General features: G+C 40.5%; 1 protein-coding gene and 1 long non-coding RNA gene across 22 annotated transcripts in view; both read right to left on the bottom strand.

Moving 5' to 3' along the window:
• Positions 1–25908, bottom strand: part of PTPRF (protein tyrosine phosphatase receptor type F) — a 653187-nt gene that overhangs the window by 87371 nt on the left and 539908 nt on the right. For all 21 annotated transcript variants that reach the window (XM_078392786.1, XM_078392790.1, XM_078392795.1 and 18 more), the window contains 5 exons: positions 24925–25035; positions 4855–5124; positions 3019–3600; positions 2432–2565; positions 764–908 (listed from right to left, as the gene is read on the bottom strand). In XM_078392786.1, the coding sequence (XP_078248912.1) occupies positions 764–908; positions 2432–2565; positions 3019–3600; positions 4855–5124; positions 24925–25035 (1242 nt within the window). The remainder of the gene's footprint in view (positions 1–763; positions 909–2431; positions 2566–3018; positions 3601–4854; positions 5125–24924; positions 25036–25908) is intronic.
• LOC144589028 (uncharacterized) lies at positions 15570–17787 on the bottom strand. Its single transcript, XR_013544865.1, has 2 exons — positions 16316–17787; positions 15570–16279 (listed from the first exon to the last, which is right to left on the bottom strand). It is a non-coding gene; the product is annotated as an uncharacterized LOC144589028 (long non-coding RNA).

Below are 25908 nucleotides of genomic sequence, written 5' to 3'. Positions count from 1 at the left end.
GCACTGGTCTCCTATTCCACCAGCACATGAGCTGAGAAGAGAATGAAAGCAATCCCACTTGGGTCACCTCTTTATCTAGCCCTCTGAACACAACCCACTGTGCTGTTTGCCTTGAGCCTTCAAATCCAGGAGGCAGAAGCCACACAGCAGTCTTCTTTTTTCCACTTCACAAAAGTCAAGTACCCCGTGACACACTGTATCACCTTACTCTGCATTTGTCCCCTAAGAAATTAATTATTCCACCTACATGCAAACATCAGAGCCCCTGTTGTCAAAAATTCTTAACAGGCTTACAAATGCCTGCAGTGCAGCAATAACACAATATGTGTAACTCTGCTATTATAGTGATATGGCTGGAAGGGAAGGAAAAGGTTTGAGTGGGGTAGAAGCACATGCAAATAAAGGGATGGACATGTACAAGGTGCAGGTATCAGACAGTCTAAACCTGTCCTCTGCTCAATGCAGAAGGAGAGGAAGAGCTACTAAATTCACAGTGATAGAGGGAGTAAATCTTATGAGTTTCTCCCACTTGTTTTCCTTTCCCTAGCACATGAGTGAGTCCACTTTGTTGAAATGGGAAAGCATGGTCTAAAGCACCCAAGGATGAACCTTACCATGATCAAATGGCTGTTGCTCCACAGTCAACCTGTCACTGCACATCTCTCCAGCTTTTCATTCCAACCTTCCCAACCCACACTCTTTACAAAAGTGCAAGAGATTTTGCACATAATTCACTCTGTCAGAGCCAGCTGGAGACACTTACTTGACTGTGCTGTCCGGGCTTCCAAAACTGGGGTATAGACTCCCAGGCCCAGCTCAGAGCGGGCTCCTAGCTGGAACCTGTAGAGTGTGTCTGGTTTGAGCCCTTCAGCTGCATATGAGGAGGCTTGGTCAAATTCCACTTTATGCTAGAAAAAAATAAAATAAAAGGGAAGTTTTACTAGAATGGAGATTAAGGAGCTTGGCTTTGGGCCCTACTTCATTTCACTCCCACAAGAGTCTTGGTTCTCTGGCCACAGATGTCTTCAGACTAGTCATGTGATCATACAATGATTAACATATGTATTGTCACCAAGCCATCTGGCACTGGCTCTCTATAGCAAAGTCACTAGCCTTACATCAAGGCAGAAAGGAACTTAGTTCAGCTATTCCTCTTGAAGAACAACATTTCCATCCACTGAAGAAACAGTCATGACATTCTTCAATATGGCAATATATAAAGGTCAAGAAGGATACCCCAAATTATTCATAAGTGCTCTATTCCTAAACTACAATAGTACTATGTGTTCTTTCTTCTGCATTAATCATCACTGGTGTGTATATGTGTTCATAATATATGACCACAATGGAAAAGGTACACAATTTTAGAAAAGATCCCAATTCTTGCTTGGCATAACATTCCAGTGTATTTTAATCCTTGCTGTGTTATTACATCTGTCCTGATCAAAGATAACATGGAACTCTGGGGGAGGTGGTGTTGGGTCATACTCTCTGTATTTCATATTTCTATACATGCAATGAAGAGCAAGAAATGTAATGCTGTCCACAAAATCCGACACCCATAGAACATCTCTCTTTCTCTCTCTTTCTAAAGGTAGGAGATGAGAGCACTGCACAATGAAATCTGTGAACCAGATGGGGTTCAATAGGACTTAGTGGTTAGGGCAGTGGTACTTCTTGTATAATTTCTTGTACCTCCCTATGACTAACAAAAAATATATGAAATTAATAGGTTCTAATGGCCTTTGGTCCCTTTGGGGGAGAAAAAGAGGAAAGAAACAAAGTAAGCAAGTGAATAAATAAATATGCATATTTGCTCTGAATTATATAGGTTTCAATTTTATTAAGTTTCTTGGCACAGAATTAAGGTGACCTTACTGTAGAATTGTTATCTATTTAGAGCACAGAACACATACAGCCTGGTCTTTGGTTATGTCACAAAACCCCTAAACTATTATTCCAGGGACATTGTTTCACTGAGAAATGGAAACCATGTGTTCTCCCTACAGTTTTGCTGAAGCAATCGCTGTCATTTCCCAGTGAAGATCTTTGACTAATGAGGTGTGTTAATGAAAATTCTAGTGAGATGGTATACATGGAAGACAACAAATGACAGCTCTCCACTTTCAATGATACAAGGCCCTGCCGTTAGATGGATAACCTGATTCGAATATTCATGAAGAGATGTGATTTCCACCAGCAGTTATTCCTCATGCTCAGGAATCCATGAGATTTCAAGAGCTCTCAAAACTCTTTTCTATATATAAGTCTTTGTTAGGGTTCAAATGACTTCTGTAGGAACAACAAACAGCTGCATGACTATTGGAAATAGACCCACACCTGACAGTGAAATGGCATCAAGAAAGCTGCCTCATATCCATGGGCAATAACTTGGTACCTGCAAGCAGCAATGGATCATGGAGCCCCTCACCTGGATCCCATCGGGTGCTTCCCAGTACACCAGTTCATACTTGGTGATGCGTTCCTGAGAGGCAGGCAGCCAAGTTAACATGATCCGTGTGTCAGACTCTGCCTCAGCTTGGAAATCTGCTGGCTGAGCTGGAACTGGGGACAAAAAACAAAGAAACAAACAAAAAAACAACAGAAGTCAAAAGCAGAGGAGGAGCATGGAGAAGCTCAGAGAAATCTCCAAGACACACAAGCCCTGTTATTAATATACCTCAGCAGCATGTTCAAAAATATCTTCATTAACACATTATCTTTCTTCTAAGCCATAGGTTCAAGCAAAGACAGCTATGTTCTTTCTCAGCTAGTGATTTATGCTTACGTTATTTGTTAATTATGCTGAGACCCTGCCTCTACATATACCACAGCCAACTTCAAAGTGCTGACATAAGAACTATTATTTGAAAAACTAGGACGTTGTCCATTAATTCCAAATAAAATGCACAAAGTTAACAGGTCTTTGAATCACTCCCTACTGTGGCTGTGGATTCAAAACTATCGATACTTAGAGCACAGTGTGGAGAGGAAAATGTTCAGGACAGACATACATACCACCCTGCTGGGTCTTGACCTGGATGATTTCAGAAGGGGGGCCGTCACCAACTGAAGTGAAAGCCAAGACACGGATACTGTAAGTGGTCCCGGTTATCAAGCTGCCCACAGTAGTGAGGTGGCTGTCATCAGTGTTGTGCTTCTGCCACATGTTGAGTGGTAGGTGAGAGTCAGTAGTGTAGTACACTCGGTAGCCCCGGATCAGTCCATTGGGTTCTTCAGGCTGCTCCCATTGGACCAGCATGGTGCTGGCACTCAGCATCCGAGCCTGCACTTTGAGGGGTGCACTGGAAGGGGCTTGTTCTCCAGTTCTTGCTTCAACCAACTCACTAGGGGGACTTCTGCCAATGTTGTTTACAGCAATAATGCGAAATTCGTATTCTGAGAAGGGGCTCAGACCACCAATGCTGTACCGAGTGGTTGCTACACCATCCACTTCTTGGAATGTGCCCTCTTGTGATTTTGACTTATACTGAATGACATAGTAGGAGATTGGATCAGCATTTCCTGAATCCCAAGTAAGAGTCACACTGGTGGCTGTTGTCTCAGTTACTAATGTGTCTACTGGTGGCTTTGGCAAGGCTGGGGAAAAAAAGCATGCTGCTAGTAATTTGATTAGTGCAAATATTGTAATATGTAGAGTTATAAAGGAGGTTCAAACGCTTACAAATATCCTCTTTTAAAGGCAGAAATCAGTTCATACTTAGGAAGGTACATTTTTTATATTACACATTACCATATATTGCTTGAAGTGCTTCTTAATGGAAGGGTAAACATAGCAATCATGTTATTAGATGTGCTCAAAGCACTTGCTTGCAGCTGGCTAAATAAAGGTAATTTAAACAAGGATCTGTCAGATTTTCCAAGGGGAAAAGAGTTCTTCAGCTGGGATAGACTTCAGAAAACCTTGTTCAGGGCCAGTTTTGGGGGAACATCAAGGGCAAAAATAGTTCCAGTTGCACTGGTGCTAGAAAAGCAACAAGACTACATGTGCAGAAACTTGTGGCAAGTGCATTTGGCTGATGATTCTTATCAAAGAATTCTAAGCTATTAAGAAAAAAAAACCTGAGCCACTCTAGCACAGCTGTCACATATGGAGTTAAGAAAGCATGTGTCCATAACTGTCTTTGATTACACTGGGATTCTTGTTTGTCTTGAATATTCAACTGGGTTCCAGCTGGGAGCCAGTAAACACAACCATGACAGAAAGTACTCTCTCTGTCCCCAACTGAGAGACTTCTTGGCCTTTAAACTGATAATTCTCTAGAGCTCAATTAATGTAAATATTGAACCATATTAGGCAGGACGGTATTTGGCAAAGGGATAGAACAGGAAAGAGGGGACTCCCATCAAATGAGCTGACCGTGATGCACAGTCCTGGGTGTCTCTTTAGACCATCCAGCCAAAGTGGAAACATGTATTATAGAACAAATTACAGAGAATATTATATTGGGATTTTGTTTTCAAATAAATTCTGTTATTCTGAATTTTGGACTTCTGCTTCTGCGAATTTTGGACTTCTACTTCTGCAAAGTAAAATGTCTGTATTTTGAAAGTACTCCAGTGAGCAGAGAATGAGAGATAAATGCTGGTAAAATGAGCAAAGGACAGAACTGTGTATGATACCAGGTCAAGGGAAAGTGTGTATCAGTTCTGCAGCATTGGTTAGCTAGTTTTTCCACCTAACAATGCAAGTGCAATATAGTAAAGGGCTTCTGAGAGCTCACAGATGTGTCTCTATATGCCTGCACCACAATCAAGTTTTAGTTACAGATGCATCCCCTGCTACCACCTGCTACTACAGAAAGGTACAAGATACCACATGATGCTTCTTACCTTTGACAGTGATCTGTGCTGTTGCATGGATTACACCTAGTGAAGACATAGCTTCACAGGTATAGTTGGCAGACTGTGTGATATTGGTCAGTTCTAGAACATTCCTGCCCATTGGCATGTCATCTTCTTTTGTGAGCTCCACATCTCCAGCAATCCACTTCACATAGGGCATGGGGGATCCCACTGCTACGCATGTGAGGTTAACACTCCCTCCAGGCATCACCTCATGGTTGCTTGGAGGGATTGAAAACCGAGGTGACACTCGTCGCACTGAAACAAGGAACAGACAACTAGTAGGGTCACAGCCTAGACAATAGGTATTTATTTGCTTAAAACCTAAGGGTGGGGGAGGATCAACATTTGTCATAAGAGGTAACAAATAAAGAAGCAGCTGCAACAACAATAACAGTAACAATATTCTGTGCAAGCTAATAACTGTTCTGGCAACTTTCATGAATATGGCTCTACCTCTTGAGTATTTTACCAAGAGTCCAACTAAGTACCATCATTAATACTAAAAGCTATTTCTGTTTCGATAGCATCTCATTAATCAGAACATATGTCCACTCCCCATCCATTTAGTGCACTGAATCTTTGCAAGATGGAATTGCCTGCTCAATGACTTTGTTTCAAAACAAGAGAACTTGCAGGCCAAACCTATCTTGTAGAAGCATTTACAGGCTTTCCTTTTTAAATCACTGCATGCACAACCACTAGATAAACCAGCATTCCTATGGGAAGATGCTGCAGTGAGCTTGCACCACCTCAGAGCCTGATCAGATAACTTTACTAGGTAGGAGTTCATCCTAATGGACAGGAGATCAGATTCAAGTTGACAGCAAAGCACTTGGGGGACAGGATAGTTCCCACCTTTGGGAATCCACTCCAGGAGACAGATCATTCCTTATTTCACCAGGCAGCATCTTTTTATTTCAGACTTCTCGCCCAGCTTATCTGCAGGCAAGTCCTCAGATTCACTAAGACTCCTGGGCTGTTGGCTGCTGCGCACACACTTCGGTTAGGGAAATAACACTGAGGAATGAGACTAGTATTATGGGCCAGTTTAAAGAGTAACAGAGTAACCTATCTGAGCACTGTATCTCTCACTCTCTACTGTACTCTGTGCTCAGGTTTTATTTAAAAAAGAGGGAAAGGCTGCAACATATCTCTTCTGGGAAATTTGCTTCTCTAGAATGGAGATGTCAGTGTATATTTGCAGGGAGTTGTCTCCTACCTAATGCCACAGTTTCTCCAATCCACATAGTCAGGGTTGGCAGACAAACTAGGGAAATGCTGCAAAGAAGAGGATGGGCACTATTGGGACTCAACAGAGCAGAGTATATGTAAGCAAGATGGAAGAGACATGCTCAGGGACAAGAGCCCAGTGGGAGCTCCTTGTGCTGGGCGCTTTCTCCTGTGCCATCACCAGCACCACAAAAACTTATTAGAAAAGGGGTAGCTGTTGACAGATGGGCTAACTAGACTCTGCTCAGTATGGCAGGCTGACACTTCTCCTAATCAAATTTTGCCTGAGCTCTCTTTGATGATTCATTCCTACACTGGTAGGCTTTCAGAAACAGGCTGAACACAGAAGCCCCCACACTCGCATGTACAAAAGAACAAGGGTTTGGGAATAAATTAGACAATGCTGTCAACAGTATGTGCATACTGCACACTGTCTTGGTGACAAAGCAGAGTTCATTAGCTTCTTACCAGCTTGGGGGGGGGGAAATGATAATGCACATGTTTTCAAATACCTACATCTATAGTCTTGCAGTTTGTTTCTTTTAATCATTTATTCAATCACAAATCAATAGTTACATGTGTGGTTACCAGCAAGAACTTTCCTACCTAACTGATAGGGAAGTGCTCCCCAAACAAGACAGAAATTAAAGCAAAATCAGTGCTCTAACACAGTTACGAGGATACCCAAGTACTTGATGGACATGGCAATGAGTCAACATGATGGGGTGGTTGTCCAACGAAGCCTGGTTCTGATCGGCAAGAGGCAGGACTCTTCTTCCCCCATAATGAACATGGTATTGAGCCAGTACAGGAAGAGATTGTTCGTATGTTGGATCTTAATCTGGGAGATCAACCAATGTCCCACCCACTCACCAATCAAACTGGTCTCAAAGAAAGGCAAGCTTTAGGAGCAATGCTACAGGCCCATGCCTGGCAAACATTCATTAACTTTACATGCACCAGGTTGACAAGAGGAAAGGAATGGGAAAGAAGCTGCTATACAAAATTGGATCCAAAAAGGGTGCAGTGGAGTGGAAATGCACAGAAACACAGGCACTGGGTGTAGGGATCAGACTAGGAGAAATTCATGCAGAAGTGCAGAAAGGAATCAGTAGCATGCAGAAATCACATCTGTTATCCACTCCAGTGAGAAGTGGGCAAGATTGCTTCTACAACCACCTCTGCCCACCTAAGCCATCTTCAAATGCATGCATGAGCAGTGGCTAGAAGTAGAGTGAGTGCCCACTGGAACGCACTTTGTGACGTATCCCTGAGACATCAGTCCCCAGCTGTCTCTTTTGTGGAAGTAAAAGAACCTGTCAGGACCATCTTTGGCTAGAAAGAACGTGGCTTGTGAATGTGCCGATAAGCGCTTTAGTTCATTCAGCAAAGCGTTATCAAGAAAACCTCTTGCCCTTTTTGAAAGCTGCTGTTTACTATTCTAGCGGCGCAGAAACAGAAAAGGTTACTTGACAATATATCAGAGATGAGTCTCTTCTAGCCAGCCACAGGATGAATGGCAATGAAAATCTGCCCCTCTATTTCCATTCCAGCACAAAACCAAGCAAGTTTAAAGAAAAGCTGCAGGCAAGCCCAGTTCCCAAGGGTCAGTTATCCAAACAGAGGATCTAGGGATGGGGGCGGAAAAAAAATATTCCATAAGACTATGACTGAGCCAAATGTCAATCTTATGACCGAGCACAGAACCTCAGCTCCATAAGGTCATAACTGACACTCAACAGATGACCCCATTTTTCTCCTGTGGCACCTTGATGTTGTAGCAACACCTCTAGATTGGTGACAGGATATAAAGGTAAAGGAACAAGGTTGCCCTGTTTCTCCTGCCATCCCCATAATGTAAGGCTTGCCTCAGTGCTCTTGTTTGTGATTTTCCATGCCTTTCAGTCTTCCTATCAGCATGGTTTATTTGTTGGGAAGGGCAGAATTTTTCACTATAGGATGCTTAAGTTAATTACCAGACAAACAAGCAAAAAATAGCTCAAGAAAAGAAGCTCCAGGATTTCTAAAATATTTCTAAAGGATTTATATGATTTTAAAGGGATATTCTAAAGAATATCTTTTTTTCAACGAGAAGTATGGGTGAAAAAGCTCGTAAAGCCCATGCTCCTTCATGACAAAACAAGCGAAAAGAAGGAGTGATCTTTGCCCTGTCTAGAAGGGTCCTGGACTGATCATTGCATAGTATGAGCAACAGAATTTGCGTCTTCTGCTCAGAAGGGAAGAAAAGAGTTTCCTGTGCTGAAGGTTTGGGAGGACTGGTATGCACGGGGGGCTTAATGATTGTTGATTTCAGGCTCTGTTGCTCTCTCTGGCATTGCCTTCATAGTTTTTCTCAGTCAATCTGGTTGCAAATACTCAGAAGTACAGCAATTCAAAATAAATCTCTCAATAGGTGTTAATGTGCAAGGGAAACAGGGTCAGGACATCAATGGGATTTAAGATGCACCTTCGTTTCCATTTTATACTCTGCTACTGGCCCACACATTGAGACATTAGCATGCTAATAAAAGAGGGAAGATTAAAGGTAAAGGTTCCCCTTGACATTTAGTCCAGTCATGTCCGACTCTAGGGCATGGTGCTCATCCCCATTTCCAAGCCATAGAGCCAGTGTTTGTCCAATGACAGTTTCCGTGGCCAGCGTGACTAGACATGGAATGCCGTTACCTTCCCACCAAGGTGGTACCTATTACTTACTCGCATTTTTACATGCTTTCAAACTGCTAGACTAGCAGGAGCTGGGACAAGTGACAGGAGCTCACTCCGTCACATTAATTCGATCTTATGACTGCTGGTCTTCCGACCTTGCAGCACAGAGGACTCTGCGGTTAACTTGCAGCGCCACTTTGTCCCACATAAAAGAGGGAAGGGTGGGTTAAAAGATGCTGCTGAAATGGCTGGATTATAATCCAGCAAGAGGGTGTGGAAAGGTTATGAATGAGGTAGATTCCAGCTCAGCATCTTAATGTTCCATGTCCAGTACAATGTGGACCACGACTGTCAATCAGTATTGGAATGCTGTGGAAAAGCAGTGCTGGTGAGGGGCATTTACACAGCACTGACATGTATGAAGGAGTCTAGCTTCCATCAGAATCTTGTCTTTGTCCTTCCCTGCTATAATAGATTATAAATAATTTAAGGCAGTTTCACTCCTGCCAAATGAAGGAATCTGAAGAGATTCTCTCGCAATTTACAGAGCGAGTTATCACACTGTTGCAGACGCATCCCAAACATTCTGATATTTCCCCCCCTTAAAAATGCTTCCTCTTCACCATGCTTTTTAATCAGAATCTGCCAGTTAAAATGCGGAGAGTAAAGCTCTTTTTAGATACAGCAGAAGTGAACAGCCTTAGAGGTGCATGGGAACTGTAAATGTCTGGGGAAAATCATGTCTAGAGTTTATTTTAGCAGATTACCAAGCGTGACGTTCGTTGCCATTCATCCTAGGGCATGGCACCATGCATAGCTTACAAAAGACAAATAGTCTAACATGTTTCTTCACTGAGAAGTGAGCATGCACACTGGGCCATAATTTGGCACTTAAGGTGGAAAGTAAGATATCCTGAGCCATCTCACAGCAGTGGAGGTAGGAAAACCACACCAGCAGAGACAAGCTCTAAGTTTGCAGGCAGTGAGGTAAGACACAAGGCAATGCAGCAAAGGAAGGTGGAAATGTGTTAATAATTTAGCATGCATTAGCGTGCACCTTCCTTGCATCCAGAAAAAAATGAGCATGAATCAATCACCCTACTTCTCTTATATCAGAGCAACTGCTTCTGAATTTTCATCAAACACTGATGTCATCTCACTAAAAGCTCTCCACCCTATCTCTGCTTCCAACTTGGAAATGTCAGGCCCTGGGCAACTGCTTAAATGGGGAGTTATAAAGCAAAATTATATAAAATAATTTCAAATTAATGCAACAAGGCTAAGAAAATCCACTTATTGGAAGAGACAGAACATATAAAGTGGCAGGTTCAAACTGAAATTTAAGGCCACCAGCCTGTCAATATTTGTCTAAAATAAAGTGTAAACAAAGATTCTCCTACTACAGGGCATTTTTTAGTTCTTCCCCTTAATGGTCAACTGGATCCATTTTGTACTATATTAATGTGGATTGATACTATTGCCCCAGATCTACTGACTGTAGCTGTTGTTTCCAGAGGATCAGCTCTCCACATCTAAACTACCCATCATCTCTTTAACATATGTATGCCCCATGCTAGGGTTCTCGGTCTGTGTTGTTTCAGGATTCTGCTGGTTGACTGAAGTTCCAAACTTAAAGATCTGACTTGGCTTTTGACCTTCTCGGATATGACAAAAAATCAGGATTGCCCTAGCAAAGTCAAAGTAATTATAATTAAAACAGATATCTCATGACACAAATTCTGATTTTTAACAGATGGATTATTTCACTGAATAATGAGTGCAATATTTCTTGATTTTGAAGAACAGTCCATGTAAATTTGTTGCCCCCCTTCATTTACAACAAACTGCCTTTCCATGCACAAAGACATCTCATTCTTCAATGAGCTCTCCTCTCACCTTCTTGTACCAACTATATTACCTGGATCATGGTCTTGGTTTAGTGGGAAGACTGGACTAATACACTGGTGCCAGGAGACTGATTGCTCCTTTATCTTGAATGGTCTAGTGCACACTGCTCTAGCTTGCTCCACTGACCTTATCCCATTTGCTTCCGGGAGGCAGAGATGGCACAAACCGGAAACAGTATTAGTGAGATCCAGGTAATTTTTCCCATCCCTTTCTCTTCCTTAAACAAGTTTATGTGATGGAAAGGGGCTCCTGGGGCCTCACAATTTATTGACCAAACTATCGGCAAGAGGAAAAAGACAAAGAATAGGAAAAATGCATTTAGGGTCTAATCTCCTACTCAAACAATGCTGCACTAGTTATGTTCCTGAGGCACTCCTGAATGCTAACGTTTTATAGACAATTTCCAAAACAGGGCCTATCCATTTTTGGATTATATTTCGGTTATAACTTTTAGCACTAATTATTTGTGCTGACAACCCCATATAAAGGAGGATCTATTATTACAGCAGTGGAATGCCAAAGATTCATCACAGTCTGGCCTGGTGGCACACTAATAGCAAGGCAAGAGAGAAGGAGATGTGCTGTTCTGAAATTTGCATTCATTCACTACAGAAAATAACACAGCGTTAAAAGGGGGTGGGGGAGGGGAGAGTTGCTGTATCAAGATAAGATAACTCTTTAATAAATAACCTGGTAGCAATCACAGAACAATAATTAAATGCATGGGTGAACAGTAAAGAGTTGTAAGTAAAGCTGGAAAAATGTTTAAGATGTAATTATCACTACCAAACAAATTATAAATCCTGAACATATCCAACTGGAATATTTAGTACTTTCTGCATCTATTCCCATTAAACATTTGTGCTCCAGGCATTTGTGGTGAGCTGGGTAAACACCACCCTCGTTTCCCTTGCCAAGGGCTGTTTTATTTGTGGCATGTTTTTCTACAAAGGTGCTAGAATACGCCTGTATTGTGGTATATCTTTTCATATGAAGACAGTTTGTTCTGTCACATGTGTGCAAAATTGAAAGCTGGAATGGTTTCAAGACACGTGTACTGGATAAATTAAAACTAGCATGATTTTCCTATGCAGAGTCATTTTTGCCATATCCTAGCCAGGAAAATATGACATGTACAGCAGCCATTAGTATCCTTATATCAGACAAGACTGCTGCTGCAGATAAATGCTTGAGGGTCCCATTGGAATAAGGAATTTAATTTCTTATGACCTTGTACAGCATAGCACCAGGCACAGGAAATCTGTGTGGCTTTTCACCATTTTCAGCCTTGATCCCTGCCAGGATTGCATGGAATGTTGCCCTCAACAAGCTTCAGTTTAAGACTGGACAAAAGGAAATTTTCTCACTCTACTGCTGTCAAAGAGGAGCATATTTGGAAAAGGATAATGAGAACAAAAGCTATTGCTCTGGGACAACTGTAATAGCAGCTCATTAAACATGCTCTAATTACAGTCTAATGAAGTATAGTTGTGTAGTAGCTTGAGAGGCTTTAGTTTAAGGGTATGTCCAAACAGACAATTCTTAGGCTTTGTGCATTTTAGTAGGGGACTGGAAAACTGGTCATATTGGCTGAAGGATTCTGAGAGTTATAGCTTAAAAAAGTAATTTTTCCAAGCTCTGAGTTTACCGTTGGCCTAAACCAAACAGAACAGAGAAAGAGGTTTAAAAGGGAGATATCTCTTTGTGCAGATTGTGAAGAACATGACACACAGAAATTACTAACCATCAATCTATGATCAATATAGGTAGACAAGGACAGGTGTTGGGCAGTATGAAATAGTAGGAAGTGTGAACTGTACATTAATTACATCTATTAATTCCATTGGGGCATGCCTTGTATCCCAATGTTATCTCCTATGCTCTACAACATTAGCATATTTGTGGGCATTTGAAGTGATTAAGTTTTACTTCTCTCACAATAGAGATGCTACTGTGAGTAAACATAGGGTTATTGTACTTCTTGGACTTCAATCCCAAGAATTCACAAGGAAATATGTAGAATTCTGGGGGCTTTAGCCAAGAGATTCCTCACAGGAGTTTTCATTTAAATACAGGTGTAGAATGAAGCCTACAGCAGCCATTATCTCCATGTGAGGAAGAAGCAAAGTGGCTGGAACAGGCTAAGGTCTGTTGGAGCTGCAAAGGATTAAAGGCCTGATAGTTTTGGGTGTTTTTTTAAAGAGGTATTCTTTCCAGAGGCTGATGGGCAGAGAGACTACCAGTCCCCTAATCATTTGGACTTCCACAGGCTTTAGTCCATTCCAGCCACTTTCTTCACCACATGCAGATAATGCTTGTCAGACCCTTCATTCTCCATCTGTATTTAACTGAATTCCCCTGTGAAGACACCTTGGCTAAAGTCTCAAGAATTTTCTCTGGAAGTGTTCCTGATGAATTCAGGAGGTGGGGTGGTGGTGGAGGGAGGCTAGAGTCCAAGATGTATGAAAATTCCATGCCTAACCACGAGAACAGGGAGTACATGTGGAAATTAATTCAGGTTGTGCACTGCTAAGCCCAGAAAGAATTTTTCCTTATTTACAATGTTTATCAGAATTCTAGAATTTTCTGTTTTCCGACTGAAATCATATCTGAGGGGAACTAGAGTTGTATATATCTGCCATGGAATCTGATGACCATAAATCTTTTACTGAAAACCCTAGCACTTCCAATAAGAGTAAGAAAATTAGGTCAGAGGAGCTCCTTCCTGCCTTCCTCTCCCTAGCACAATTCTTGTCCTTGCTGAATCACTGTCCAGGAAAGAATATTGCTTCAGATTTCAGTTGTACAGATTATATGCCTTTGGACAAAATAACCCAGCATGTGTAAGCTCTGATTTTCCAAATTCCATTTTAGATCTATTACAAGCACAATGCCATAAGAGGTATTGAATGAAGCCATTTTCACACACAAACCCAGAAATTAATCAAAAGTTTTAAAAGGCAACCATGTTTCTAGCATTTGCTTCTATCCACCATTCCCAACTCTCTACTTTGAAACAGCTTAGGCTGTGACAGAACACCCTCTGTACTTGATCTAAGCTTTAAGTCAATACTTTTGTGTCTCACAACAAAAATACCACATTGGAGTTTAACAAAAGAAAGGACTAAGGTAAAATCATCTATCTAACATCAACTCTCTTACTCTAGAAATACATGCACTCTGTTCTTGCCTCAAACAGAAATATTCTTGGTGGGCTGCATGCAGATAGGTTTTTTTTGGTTTTCAAACATCAAGCAGCAAGAAGCATGCAAGCAGTGTGGTCAATGCTGTCAGCAAGGTCATAGCAAATAGGGAGCAGATTCCATTAGCCTGCTGGGCATTGCCTGGCAGGGAGCCAGGGGCCATCAGACCCTCCCTTTGCAGGGATGGCTCTCCATCCCCTATTCGAAAAGTCCCATCAGAGGTGGCATACTGTAGATGGATAAGAAGTGAAAAGGACCAACCTTCTCGCTGATCTGAGAGATGAAAGTTTGTTTTGTTTGATGACATTGTGCGATGAAGATGAGACGGGAATAAAAAAAGACAAGGAAAAACACAGAGAGTAAAAACAGGCCAAGGTGCATGTGTCTGCACAGCACTGAAACAACAAGACATGATGGCTGAGACTGGCCAGGACTACTCACTGCACAAGCACACAACCACACACGCACACGCACACAAATTTGCCATTCCTGCCATAGAACAGTTGATTCAGTTTCTCTTTCTTATGAAGATGTACATAACCTTAAAGATAGGGAGCAAAATATCCTAAACACACTAAGGGCCAAGGAGATGTTGGTAGGCAGCCCCACTCCTGGCTAAGTATAGACAAGAACTGAGGCACTCACACTCAACAGACTTAAATCCCCAACAAATTTCAGATTTCAAGTCAAGTGGCAAACTCTGTTCTGACCATTCAGGTTACTTTAACCCCACCTATCATACACTCACAGCTCACTATTGACCATACATGTCCCATCACCACTCAACACAGAAGAAGCAGTCCTGGTGAACAGTACACAGTCTTCTATTATGAAGCACCTCTTGCTTTCCAGAAAAGAGCTAAAGGCAGCAGAGAAACGTTATCGCAGTATGAACTGATGGCTGGGTCAAGGCATCTGGTGCACTGAACTAGAAAAGAAAGGTGAGCAAGAAGTCAAAGCAACCATCCCCCCCCCTCAATCAGCAGGATAGTCTGGTACATTTCCCCCTTTTTTGTTCCTGCAGGAGAGAGAGCAAGAGATTAGAAGTGTTTTCCTAAAGGCCAAGAAAGATCTTGTTTCTTTGTAGGAATAACTAGAGCTAGAGATCTGTAGTGCACTGCCTGAAGTTGAATCTTGGATGAGAGCATGCATTTATTCTCCAGTTGTTAGACACTGCTTATGACTCAGATTTTAAGGGAGGGGAAAACAGAAGGGAGACACTTGCCCGTTAGCAGAATACAACATCAATTAATTTCCATACTCTGAACTGCATCACCAGTCAGCCATTTGTAAGGATAAGAAAAAATGGGATTTCAATTACTTTTGTTGACTACACCAACATATACTATGGTACCTAAAGAGAAATACACATTATGCCTTTGCACCATTGATATTTAAGGGACCAGGCCTGCACTCCTCCTTTACTGAAAACAAAGAGTTTTGTTCACCTACACAAGAATCAGTATGAATACCATTATGGTAGCTGTTAATGACAAATAGTGGAAATAGAGCTTTGGTTCTCTATTGTCCTTGTTATCATGCAAGAGCAGATGGAAGTACAGTGACTTTTCTGAAATATGTGTGCGTGCGTGCGTGTATGTGAGAGAGAGAGACAGAGAGAGAGAAGCAGCAGAAATGGAAGACAGAGAAACAATTAGGAGGTTTGCGCCCCTCCTTATTACTCAGTTGATTGCAGAGTATGATGGAAGGAGTAAGAGTTTATCCACGGAGTACATCATCAAAAAATGTGGATCAAGATTTCATTATTTTAACCTTATTTTAATATAAGTTGTTCTCATATACAGCGTTACAGAAGCCAAATTAAGTATCGTTATCAAAAAAAATTTGAGGTTGGGAGCTGGAAGATGATCTGTATTTTCTCAATACACATCTACTTTTCACTGAGGTGGAAAATATGGAGATTGGTCAGTATCACTTATGAGCAGAGGTCAGAGGTTATGTGGTTGAACTGTACCTCATATCCAGTAAGTTATTAGTTAATTATAAAGGAACTCCTAGAAGAAAATGGCACGTGTGACTGTGGTTGGCATCACTTCTCCAGCAACATCTTGTTGTTTGCTTCTTCAAATATGTACTTTTTGTAATTTAAATTGGCCTCTTCAACCTGATACTTGCTAAATGCCTTGGACTACAAATCCCACAATTTACCTGGTGGCTAAGGGCAGTGATCTGCATTGATCTGCATTTCCATTTCTAGCAATATGTATGCTGTTCACTCACCCTTCAAATACTGTACTTTCTGAGGAAGTGGACTTGTCCATGAAAGCTGACACTAAAATATAGCAGTTAGCCTTCAAGGTGCCATATTCTGTCTACTTCATTTTAATTTTTTTTGTTTTTAAATTTTTGCCTGATATGCTATTACAGATTAATGCAGCTACCTCTCCTGATATGCTATTACAGATTAATGCAGCTACCTCTTCTAAAACCTTCAAACAGTGCTGATCATTTGTTTGGACTGAAAAGGGGTTAATAAAAAAATATATTCTTACATTACTCTGCTTACCCTTGTCTTCCTCTCTTCATCTCTGTAATGATGAAGAGTATTCTCTTCCATGTGTCTTCTCTCTCACACTCACAAACACCCCTCATGCTGAGTTAACAGGAGTGTCAGTTTCTGGGATTGGTTACTCCAATTCAGCAGTGTCAGTTTCATGCTTTAGCCAAGCAATTTAAAGGAAATAAATCTTTCCTCATCTGCTGCTGCTGCTACTGCCATAATTAGCTCTCACTCCCCTTCTCCCTGATTCTTTCTACGACTTTATTGCTACCTACAGCCCTGGCAGAACAGATCAACTAAAACGATTAAATCTGCTAAAGTTGTGAGTAAATGTTAGGACCTAATTAAGTCACTTTCCTAATGACCTTGAGCCTTTGTTGGGTTAAAAGTTACTAGACTGACCTAGTATTAAAAAAAGTTTATATCAAGCTCTTCCTGTATATCATAAGAAAAAAAATGTACACAGTAAAATATCATTGGCGGAGAGAAGGCTAGTCTAGAACTCTTTCCGAGCCTTCTTCTGCAGCTTATTTAGAATGGCTCAAGCAGAGTTTACCACCTTAGTGAAAATCCCGCCTTTCTTCGAGGATAGTGTTTGCAGAATTACAATTGTTACATCAAAGGAATAAAATAGTGAGATGTGCACTGTTAAAAGAAGGTTGTGCTCTCCTACCTGCACAGCAGTACAATAATAAGATTCATTGATTGATATAGAAGCTGTTTTCATATGGCAGGACCAGGCAAAACGCAATGATTTTTCCACATATGTTTGTCTTTTAGATTATAGTAAGAAAGGTGCACTTACGAAACATGCTAATACAAACAGATAACTTTCTCAACTGTCAGTCAAGAATGAACTTGGGTCCTGTAATTTGCTAATAAATGCTGGCTTATCTCTTAATTTCTTCTTATACTAATGGATTATAGGAAATAAACACTCATAGCTGACTCTGTTCTAGAAAGGAAAGGACCCTGACAAGGAGTAACTGCATTTTTTCATATCTAATGTTGAATCTGCTTCTGCTTTATTGACAAATACACTGACATCTACTGAACTGAATGTTTTCTTCCCAGAGCCCTTCATTTCATGCCTTATCTCTGAAATAGCAGAAAGCAAGCCTTTCTGCTCTTTTATGAACATTGGGATTTAAAAGTGTAACAGTGAGAGTGCAATACCTTATGTCTGCGATGGGAAGAACAATCTTAAGATGCAAAATGTATCCTGATACTATAAACAAAAGTCTTACATCACCTACAGAAGCCAGGGCAGAACTTGAGTGTTCCAGGTTTCATGGACACCATCTGCCTGCCAGCAAAAAGTAGATCCTCCCATTGGATGAGGGTCAATAGCATAATGCAGTCATAAGATATGGTGATGCTTTTAATATTCTGTGGAGAAAGTAAACTAACAGGGTGAATTCATTTTGCACAATGAAGGACTGCCATAAGAACCAATGACAAAAAGCATATTAAATTTATCGACTACTCGAAATATTGCTATAAATAAATAAATAAAAAGACAAAAGCGACACAAACACACACCATGAAAATTTTTTGGGCTGAAGTAGGCTTGTTTCAGGAGGAAGCTTCAAAGTTATGGGATGGCTGAAAGGACTCTCTCCTCGATACATTTCACATCATCTACACAATACACCATACAATATCAGGCAGAAGAAGAAGTAAAAAAGCTTTTATTCCTGCTATTTCAAGGGATGGACAAAAACATGGAATGGGAAGAAGATGCAATTGGGATAACTGCGTTTCCTAGCACTTGGTGTAATCAATAAAGTATTGGCTTGAAAAAATATAGATTACATATAGAACAGCGTGGAAGCAGTTGACATAAGCCTCCTCTAAAGAACCTCACGTAATGATTTATTGAACAACAGAATTATTTCCTGTTACAGTTTCTGTCTGCTCACTTTGGGGATGAGATTTGTTACTCACCAAGGCAGATTCATGACCTAATCCTCTATTTGTGCCGTTACTAAATAATCCTTTTAAGTTCATTAAACCCATCGTTAAGGATGTATCCCTGCAGGAGCACTCTGGCAGATGCTTAAATGTGTTCACTGATGCTTCTGGAAATCAACCAATTGAGATAAGATGCATTTGCCTCTCTAAAAACTCTTGTAAGGGAACGTATGTTTCCTGCAGGATAGCTGTAACTTTGAACAAGTAAGAGAACTGGCAGGAATCATCCTTAAACTTGACTCACAATGCTATTTTAACTAACATGGGGAAACTTTCTAGAAGAAAGACCATAACTCAATGGCAGAGTACATGCTTTGTGTGTATTAGGTTCCAGGCTACTGGCACATCTAACTGAAAGAATCATGAAGCTGAGGATGTGAATGACTTTGACAGCCTGAGACCTCAGAGAGCCAGTGAGCTAGATGAAGCATTTAAAAGTAGTTTTCCCTTTTTCTAAGAGGTTTAGATTTTAGTTTCTGCATTACTGGCTTGGCCCTTTATATTTGTGAAGGCAGAATCATGCCTAAGAGTCCAAAGTTTTCCCATACCACTAAACTATGCCTATAGTATCAAAAGTGACTTCTCCACCTTGGATATACCTTTCCTAGATGCAAGTTTCACCAGAGGTGAAGAAGAAAGCATCCCTGCAAAGCATCCCTGAATTCACTGCTGAAACTGAATTCTCTGATTAAATCTACTACCTCAAATCCTTGGGGGGATTTTTCATGCAACAAAATATATAATATTTCTGTGTTTGTCCATCCTCAGCATTAAAACTACAGCAAATACTGGGTCACAGCTGTTAATTATTTTCCATACTTAAACTGAATTCTCTGATGATATCTACAACCTCAAATCCTTCAGAGACTGCTAAAGCAGAGGGTCTGCAAAAGTAATTTCCCTGGAAGCCTCTAGGAGTGGTGGTTTTGCAATAAGTGAGTGTAAATCCCATCCCTAGCAAAAGCCCGACCCAACAAAACCCCATAAACATGAAAAAAGAGGTGGAACTGTGTTGGGAGTTGTTGTACTCTTTGCTTATTTGGGGGGATGGTACAGCCTCTCTTGGGGCAGAAAACTAGCCCTCAGAATCTTCAGATTTGTCCAGCCCTGTTTGAGGACACATTATCTGAGCCTTCTCCAACTCGGTGCACTTCAGATAGTATTGGTAACAATAATCTGGCTTTTAGTTTAACATATTTGGATTGCCCCAGACTTATTTTGGAAAGCACTATTTGCAGAGTAAACACTGGAATAAAGGATAGTCACTTGAAATCTGTACAGAGAAAGATTGAAAAAGAACATACAAAAGCAGAATTATAGAAAAACAATAAGAAAATAGTAACTATAGACAATTTGTATAAATTGAACTTTAACAACAATTAAATCAAAGTTGTTAAATATTTTCTACATCTTGGCTGGAATCGTATTGCTTTGTTATACATGAGGATGGCTTAAATTTCAATGCCTTCCACCTGGCAATTAATCTGGTAATCAAGTCAGTGGGCACCTCTGAGAATCTCAATGGCAATTTATTAATTGCTAGCTAGTAATGACTGAATGTTAAGCCATTTGCCTTTTGCACAAGTAATAAAGCAGAAGGGTTTCAGTCCTTGGTTCAGTCATAAATCCAAATGGGCATTTTAAGGAATAAACCCGAAGATTAAGACTTGGAAGGGTACCTAAGAAGAAATTTAAAAAGATCCTGAATTGTTACTGGAGACCAAGGCAAATTATACCATATTCCTAATTGCTGTGTGCGATTGTGGAAACTGGACAATGAAGAAAGCTTTTGTACACTCATGCTTGTGGCTTTATTTAGGGAGTCAGCCCATATCATACTTGGTGTTCCTCTTTTTCTGCTGCCTTCCAATTTTCCCAGCACTGTTGTCTTTTCCAGAGAATTCTGCCTTCTCACGATGCACCCAATGTAGTATAGCCTCAGTTTCAACATTTTTGCCTCCAGAGATAGTTCAGGTTGGATTTGATCTAGGACCATCTTTCTGGCAGTCCAGGATATATGCAAAGCCTTCTTGTAGCACCATATTTCAAACAAATCAATTTGATTCATTCAAAATGTAGCATTAGGGGAGAGCTTCATAGATACCATGAACTGCTAGGAACACAAAGACTGAACTTTCAAAAGAAGCTAACATGACTGAACTAAGGCTATCATATTTTGGATATAACAACAGAAGATAAGAATCAGTAGAAAAGACAGTAACCTAGCAGAAACTGAAGCTTTAGGAAAAGAGGAAAACCCAGCATGGATCAGAGCAGCACAGTTAATTAAAGAACTATCTGAAGTCACTGGTTCATAGGGTTGTCATAGTTCTTAAGAGGCTTGATGGCACGTAACAACTCAGTGATGTGCAACTTGTGGTAATGTCTGTACTCTTGGAAAGTGATACCCTGGGAGGCTCTTCCCCAAAAAAGGTTCATTTGGCAATACTACATTCACCCAGGGCTTTACTACAACTGGTAAGATGCAGCCCTATTCCTGCTCCTAGAGTATGGAAGTGGGCAGAACCAACCCAGCTGCTAGAAGACTGTTTACTTAATTTTAAAGGGTGTTTGTGTGGTTCACTTATATCTTATACACATACAAAGAGAGAGATAGACAGAAAGAGACATATACATGGAGTGATTTAATACTGCAAAATAATCAATACAGTTTTATGTGCACCTAAAGACAATGAGAACAAGCTCTTGATTGGAGTTGGTTAGGCTTCAGCAAACATATTCCTTTAAAGGAGCAGGTAACAGAACATGATGAGGGTGGGAGTTATTGGAAGCCTTACAGTGCTGTTACTAATGCAAGCCAAATATAGCCAGCTTCCTCACAGTGAAAGATATTAAATAGTCAGTTTTTGAGGGGCATTTTTTTCTCTGTAGCAGCAACTCCAGAGAGCAATTTGAGTGTTGGTAAAAAGCAATTCCCTCAAAAAGCTAGTGCTAACTGGGCTGACATCATCTGGATGAGAGAGTGATAGCTGACTTCTGGCTGATGCTCATTTTCTTTTGGTTTTGCAGCATTAGAGGAAGGAACTGCTACGTTGGGAGGGGCAAGAGGTAGATCTTCTCACATATCTCTGAGTGATTTGATTTCAAATTCCAAATGTTTTAAAGTGGCAACAGCAAATGATTCCCCCTACCCACATTTAATATGCTGAAATCAAGAAAGTGGAGATGGTGAAGTGTGTGTGTGTGTGTGTGTGTCTGTGTCTGTGTCTGTGTCTGTGTGTCTGTGTAAGAAGGTGAGCAAGAAAGAATGGGAAAAAATAATTTTGTGTATGGAGGGATAGTAAGCTCATTTCTAGTGCTCAAAACAAATCCTTTGCTTCCAGATTCTGATTTAAAGTTTAAATCTTAGGATTCTAGTAAAAAGCAAAGTAGCCTAGTATGAAGTCAGATTGCCAAAGTCATGGAAGGAGAAGCATTCAGTATACTCTAGAACACTGATAACTAATTTGTTGCGTATATTTTTGTCTCAACAAGGTTAAAGAACAAATTGCATCTTACACTACAGCAAAGCAGCCTTTGGAAAGTGATGTGCTGCTTCTCAGAAGGGATAGGAGAGATGGCAGTGCTTAGCCTTTCCCTTGCCAGTCATCTAAACTCCCCTTGGCAGCTTTATTTCCTTATCTTTGTAGCTATGTAGACCTTTCTGTTTCATATTTCTGCCTCAAGAAGGGACCATCAGGCCATTTACAAAACAAAATGCTACAGAAAAATAACTGAACTGAAACAAAAGCATTACAAACAGCTTAAACCTTCAACTTCAAATTAAAAACGATTAAAAGCTAATTGGGATAAAAATGTTTTCACTGTTAGCTTAAATGTCATCAAGCATGGAGTGAGTCGAACCTCTACCGGGAGTGAACCCTAAAACCTAGTGCTGCCCCAGAAAAGGTTCCGCTTCATCTTTCCGTCAACCAAATGCTTCTGGAGTTGGACATAAAACAGGTGTGGTTAAAAGGCAGTGCAGTATCATGATGAACAGAGTATCAGACTAAGACCCTGGAGACTTGGGTTCAAATATATGCTCAGCTACAGAGTCTCACTGGGGTAGTGGAGATGGGATGGTACATAACTACCTGAACATATCTAGTATTGTATCTCAAAAGCTTTACTAGGATTGCCATAAGTCAGAAACAACTGGACAGTGCATAAGAACAGAACAGGACCTTCAAATATCAAATATCATTACCAGCAAGTTCATATGGGCTTTGTGTGGAACAAGACAAATGACTGTGCATGACTGTGTTTGTTGGGGTGGGGGAAAAGAGACAGAAGGGCATACGGTTTCACTAGAAAAGTAACTGTAAGCATAATGAGCTGCTTTTTCTCTCTCTCCCAATGCACAGGAACCCTTCCTGAGGGAACTGTATCTGAGAATGGACAATCAAGACTACAGGGCAATCTGACCCTATGTTCTATGAAACTATCATGCAACTTGCTTTGTTACACTGATATGAACAATAACCATGCACACACCTATTTTATTTTCTTTTACTGGAAACTAGTCACCTGCTTTTACAAAGAAGTAAAAAGGATGGTTAGGTAGCTGGAGGAAATATGGAAGTCTTTCATTAAGTTGGTTAGGGTACCTATTTTGTTTTGTAAAACAAAGCCACCTGCATAAATATTGTCTGAGACAGTACATATGGCAAACCTCCACAGGGGACAATTTATGTAGTAACCTCTCTTTTATATACTATGAGGTTTTTATCTCAGTCCTGCAGCTTGGAGTCCAACCTTGTAAAGATTATGTGCAATAAAAAGGAGGCTTGTTCCAAAATTTATGCTTTAGAAATACGATGGTTAATACAAAATGAACCACACACACACAGGGCTAGAAACATCTCCCTATCAGGAACTTGGCTCATGTCACCTTATCTCCAGAGCCAGCCAACCAGCCTGCTAGCTGAACAACCTGCTCTTCACAACACGACTGGGGTTACAGTTTACTGACTCCTCATACTCCAAAGGGAATTCTCTAGCTAAATAAAGAAAGATTCAGCAAACAGGGAATCAGGCAGGCTTAAAGGTAAGGGTTTTCTTTGCGATGGCAAGTTGTGCATTCAGGTGAAACATTAGTCTTCTCAAGCCTGTTTGCAAAGGCTAGACATAAGAAGAGATACTTGAAATAGAATGGAGCAGTGGCTGGGAATGTTCAAAAGATAAAACAGCAATGTAAGCATGGGACACATTCAAATGAACATTGGCTCTTCATTCTGGGGAGAAACAGCATTACTGTCAGTAGAGTTAGCCTAAAAAATTATTTACAACAATACAGGAAGTATAAGGTCAATCATAATCATATTCTGGGTGTGAAATGGGTGTTTTTCCTTAACAGATAAAGAGTTCTGAGCATATTTGAAACTTCAGCTCCTTACAGGTTTATATGCCGAAATTGTTCTGCAAAATGAAAAGGCACCTGCAGAAAAATGAGCACCGAATACAATGAGAACCACTGAGAGACCTAGAAGCAATCACACAGCAAGTCGTCTTGGCCTTTTCTGAGAATAACTATTCTTCAGCTTGGTTAAGGTAGTATTCTTTCATACATGTTTTTGGAAGATGAGGTGGGGAGAGACAGGAAAGAGAAGATGAGGAGGAGGGGGCAGAGGAGAAAGAAGGAAGATGAACTATTATTTTTAAACAGGCAGTTGTTAGTATCCAGGCCCTAGAAGAAATAAAAGATGGATTTAACTGCTAACAATTTAAAGACACCACATTGACAAACTTGTCTTTTCTACTTTTATGCTCAAACCACACTTCCTAAGGGATATCTAACACCAAAGTTTTGACTTATGCAAGTTCTCACCAAAGGGGATAAACACTGTTCCTTTGTAAAACCCCATAGAAAATTCACTAGTTTTTAATGAAGTACTGGACTCTTTGCCCTCCAACACAAAATTCAATATCAGATTTAATGGAGAAGTAAAGTCCCCTCCTATGCTGAGTTTTGGGAATAGCAGAAAGGTACGAAAATAGTCTGTAAAATGGCTTTGTGCAAGAAACCAGCTGATCCTCAGCAAGAACTGAAGTATTGTTAATAGGTGCAGCAATTATCCAGGTTGCTGAGAAGTTGACCAACACAACTTATGGAAGTTAAGATGTTATTCCAGAGTCAAAATAAGGTACCTGCTCACCTGAATGTCAAACAATCCTGCCTGGGAAGAGAAACCCACTAATTTCAAACAGCCCCAAACACAGGTTCTTCTTTACAAAAATAAAAGCAAAATAAAACACTACCTACCCCCATATAAATAATTACATATATATCTCTCTCCCCACCATGATCATGACAGACTCTGAGACTGACTCAATTTGTTTGATCACAAAGAAGTCTGGCTGCACTCCCATTAAAAAAAAGGACCAAAGTGGATTTTCCAGAACTTGAACTCATAGACTGAAGGGGCATTTATGTACACTGTTCACAAGGCATCATCCTGCTACCCCGCTGCCACTTCCCATAGGTCATTTGAGAGGCAATGGCCATAGAAAAGAAGGGAGATAAGTATGCAGGCTTGCCTTCTCAAACTTTACCTCGCACATAAAGGTTGGCTGGAGCGGAGTAACGTGTCCCTGCACTGTTCGTTGCGACACACTCATATTTGCCTTGGTCCGACTCCTCACTGTTTTCAATTTGCAAGGCCCCTGTTTAAAAACAAGACATACATGATATGGATTATGACAACATATTTACAAATATTCCTTCTTGTTTTGTGCTAAGACCTGTACTTTATAAAGAACATGGGAACAGGAAATTTTATTTTAAGTAAATATGTTGCTGTTGTTTAGTCATTAAGTTGTGTCTGACTCCTCGTGACCCCATGGACCAGAGCACGCCAGGCCCTCCTGTCTTCCAGGAGTTCAGTCAAATTCATGTTGGTAGCTTCCATGACACTGTCCAACCTCTGTCGTCCCCTTCTCCTCTCGTCCTCACACTTTCCCAACACCAGGGTCTTTTCCAGGGTGTCTTCTCTTCTCATGAGAAGTAAATATGTAGCAAGACACTTGTCCACTAGACATCAGTTACAACAACCATTAGGCACGCATGGTTCTTGATAAATGGCATCTATTATATTTAGTCTTTACAAATGAATAGGAAGACACATTACTGGCATCTTTCCAATTAATTTCTCAAGTAAAACATCCACTTCCACCAAATATGAAAAGTTTTTAAAGAACGCAGATCCTTCCAGGTGAAATAGCGTAGCAACATCTTTTAGCTATAAATACTTTCCCCACAACTAATTGTAATCTCCATACACTGCTATTCTTCCCGTATTGATGAATTTCACTCTAAAAATTAAACATCTGCTCCCCGACAATATGTGAATAATTAAATCTGAAAAATCTACAGACTGAAAGGATTACAACGTTTGCACACAGAGAGGTATTTCTTTGCCTCCAAAAAATAACTTTTCTTATTTGTAATAAACAGCTTTACCTTACATTTAAACAAGGTGTAGGGAAACTTTTTTCAGACAAGGATAGCATTTGAGATAACAAGTCAGGCAAGTAGTG

Source organism: Pogona vitticeps, chromosome 4 (assembly GCF_051106095.1).
Source record: "Pogona vitticeps strain Pit_001003342236 chromosome 4, PviZW2.1, whole genome shotgun sequence".
Classification (NCBI taxonomy): domain Eukaryota; kingdom Metazoa; phylum Chordata; class Lepidosauria; order Squamata; family Agamidae; genus Pogona; species Pogona vitticeps.
Note: the sequence above shows the minus strand (reverse complement) of the source record. Positions and strands in the feature narration are given on the sequence as shown.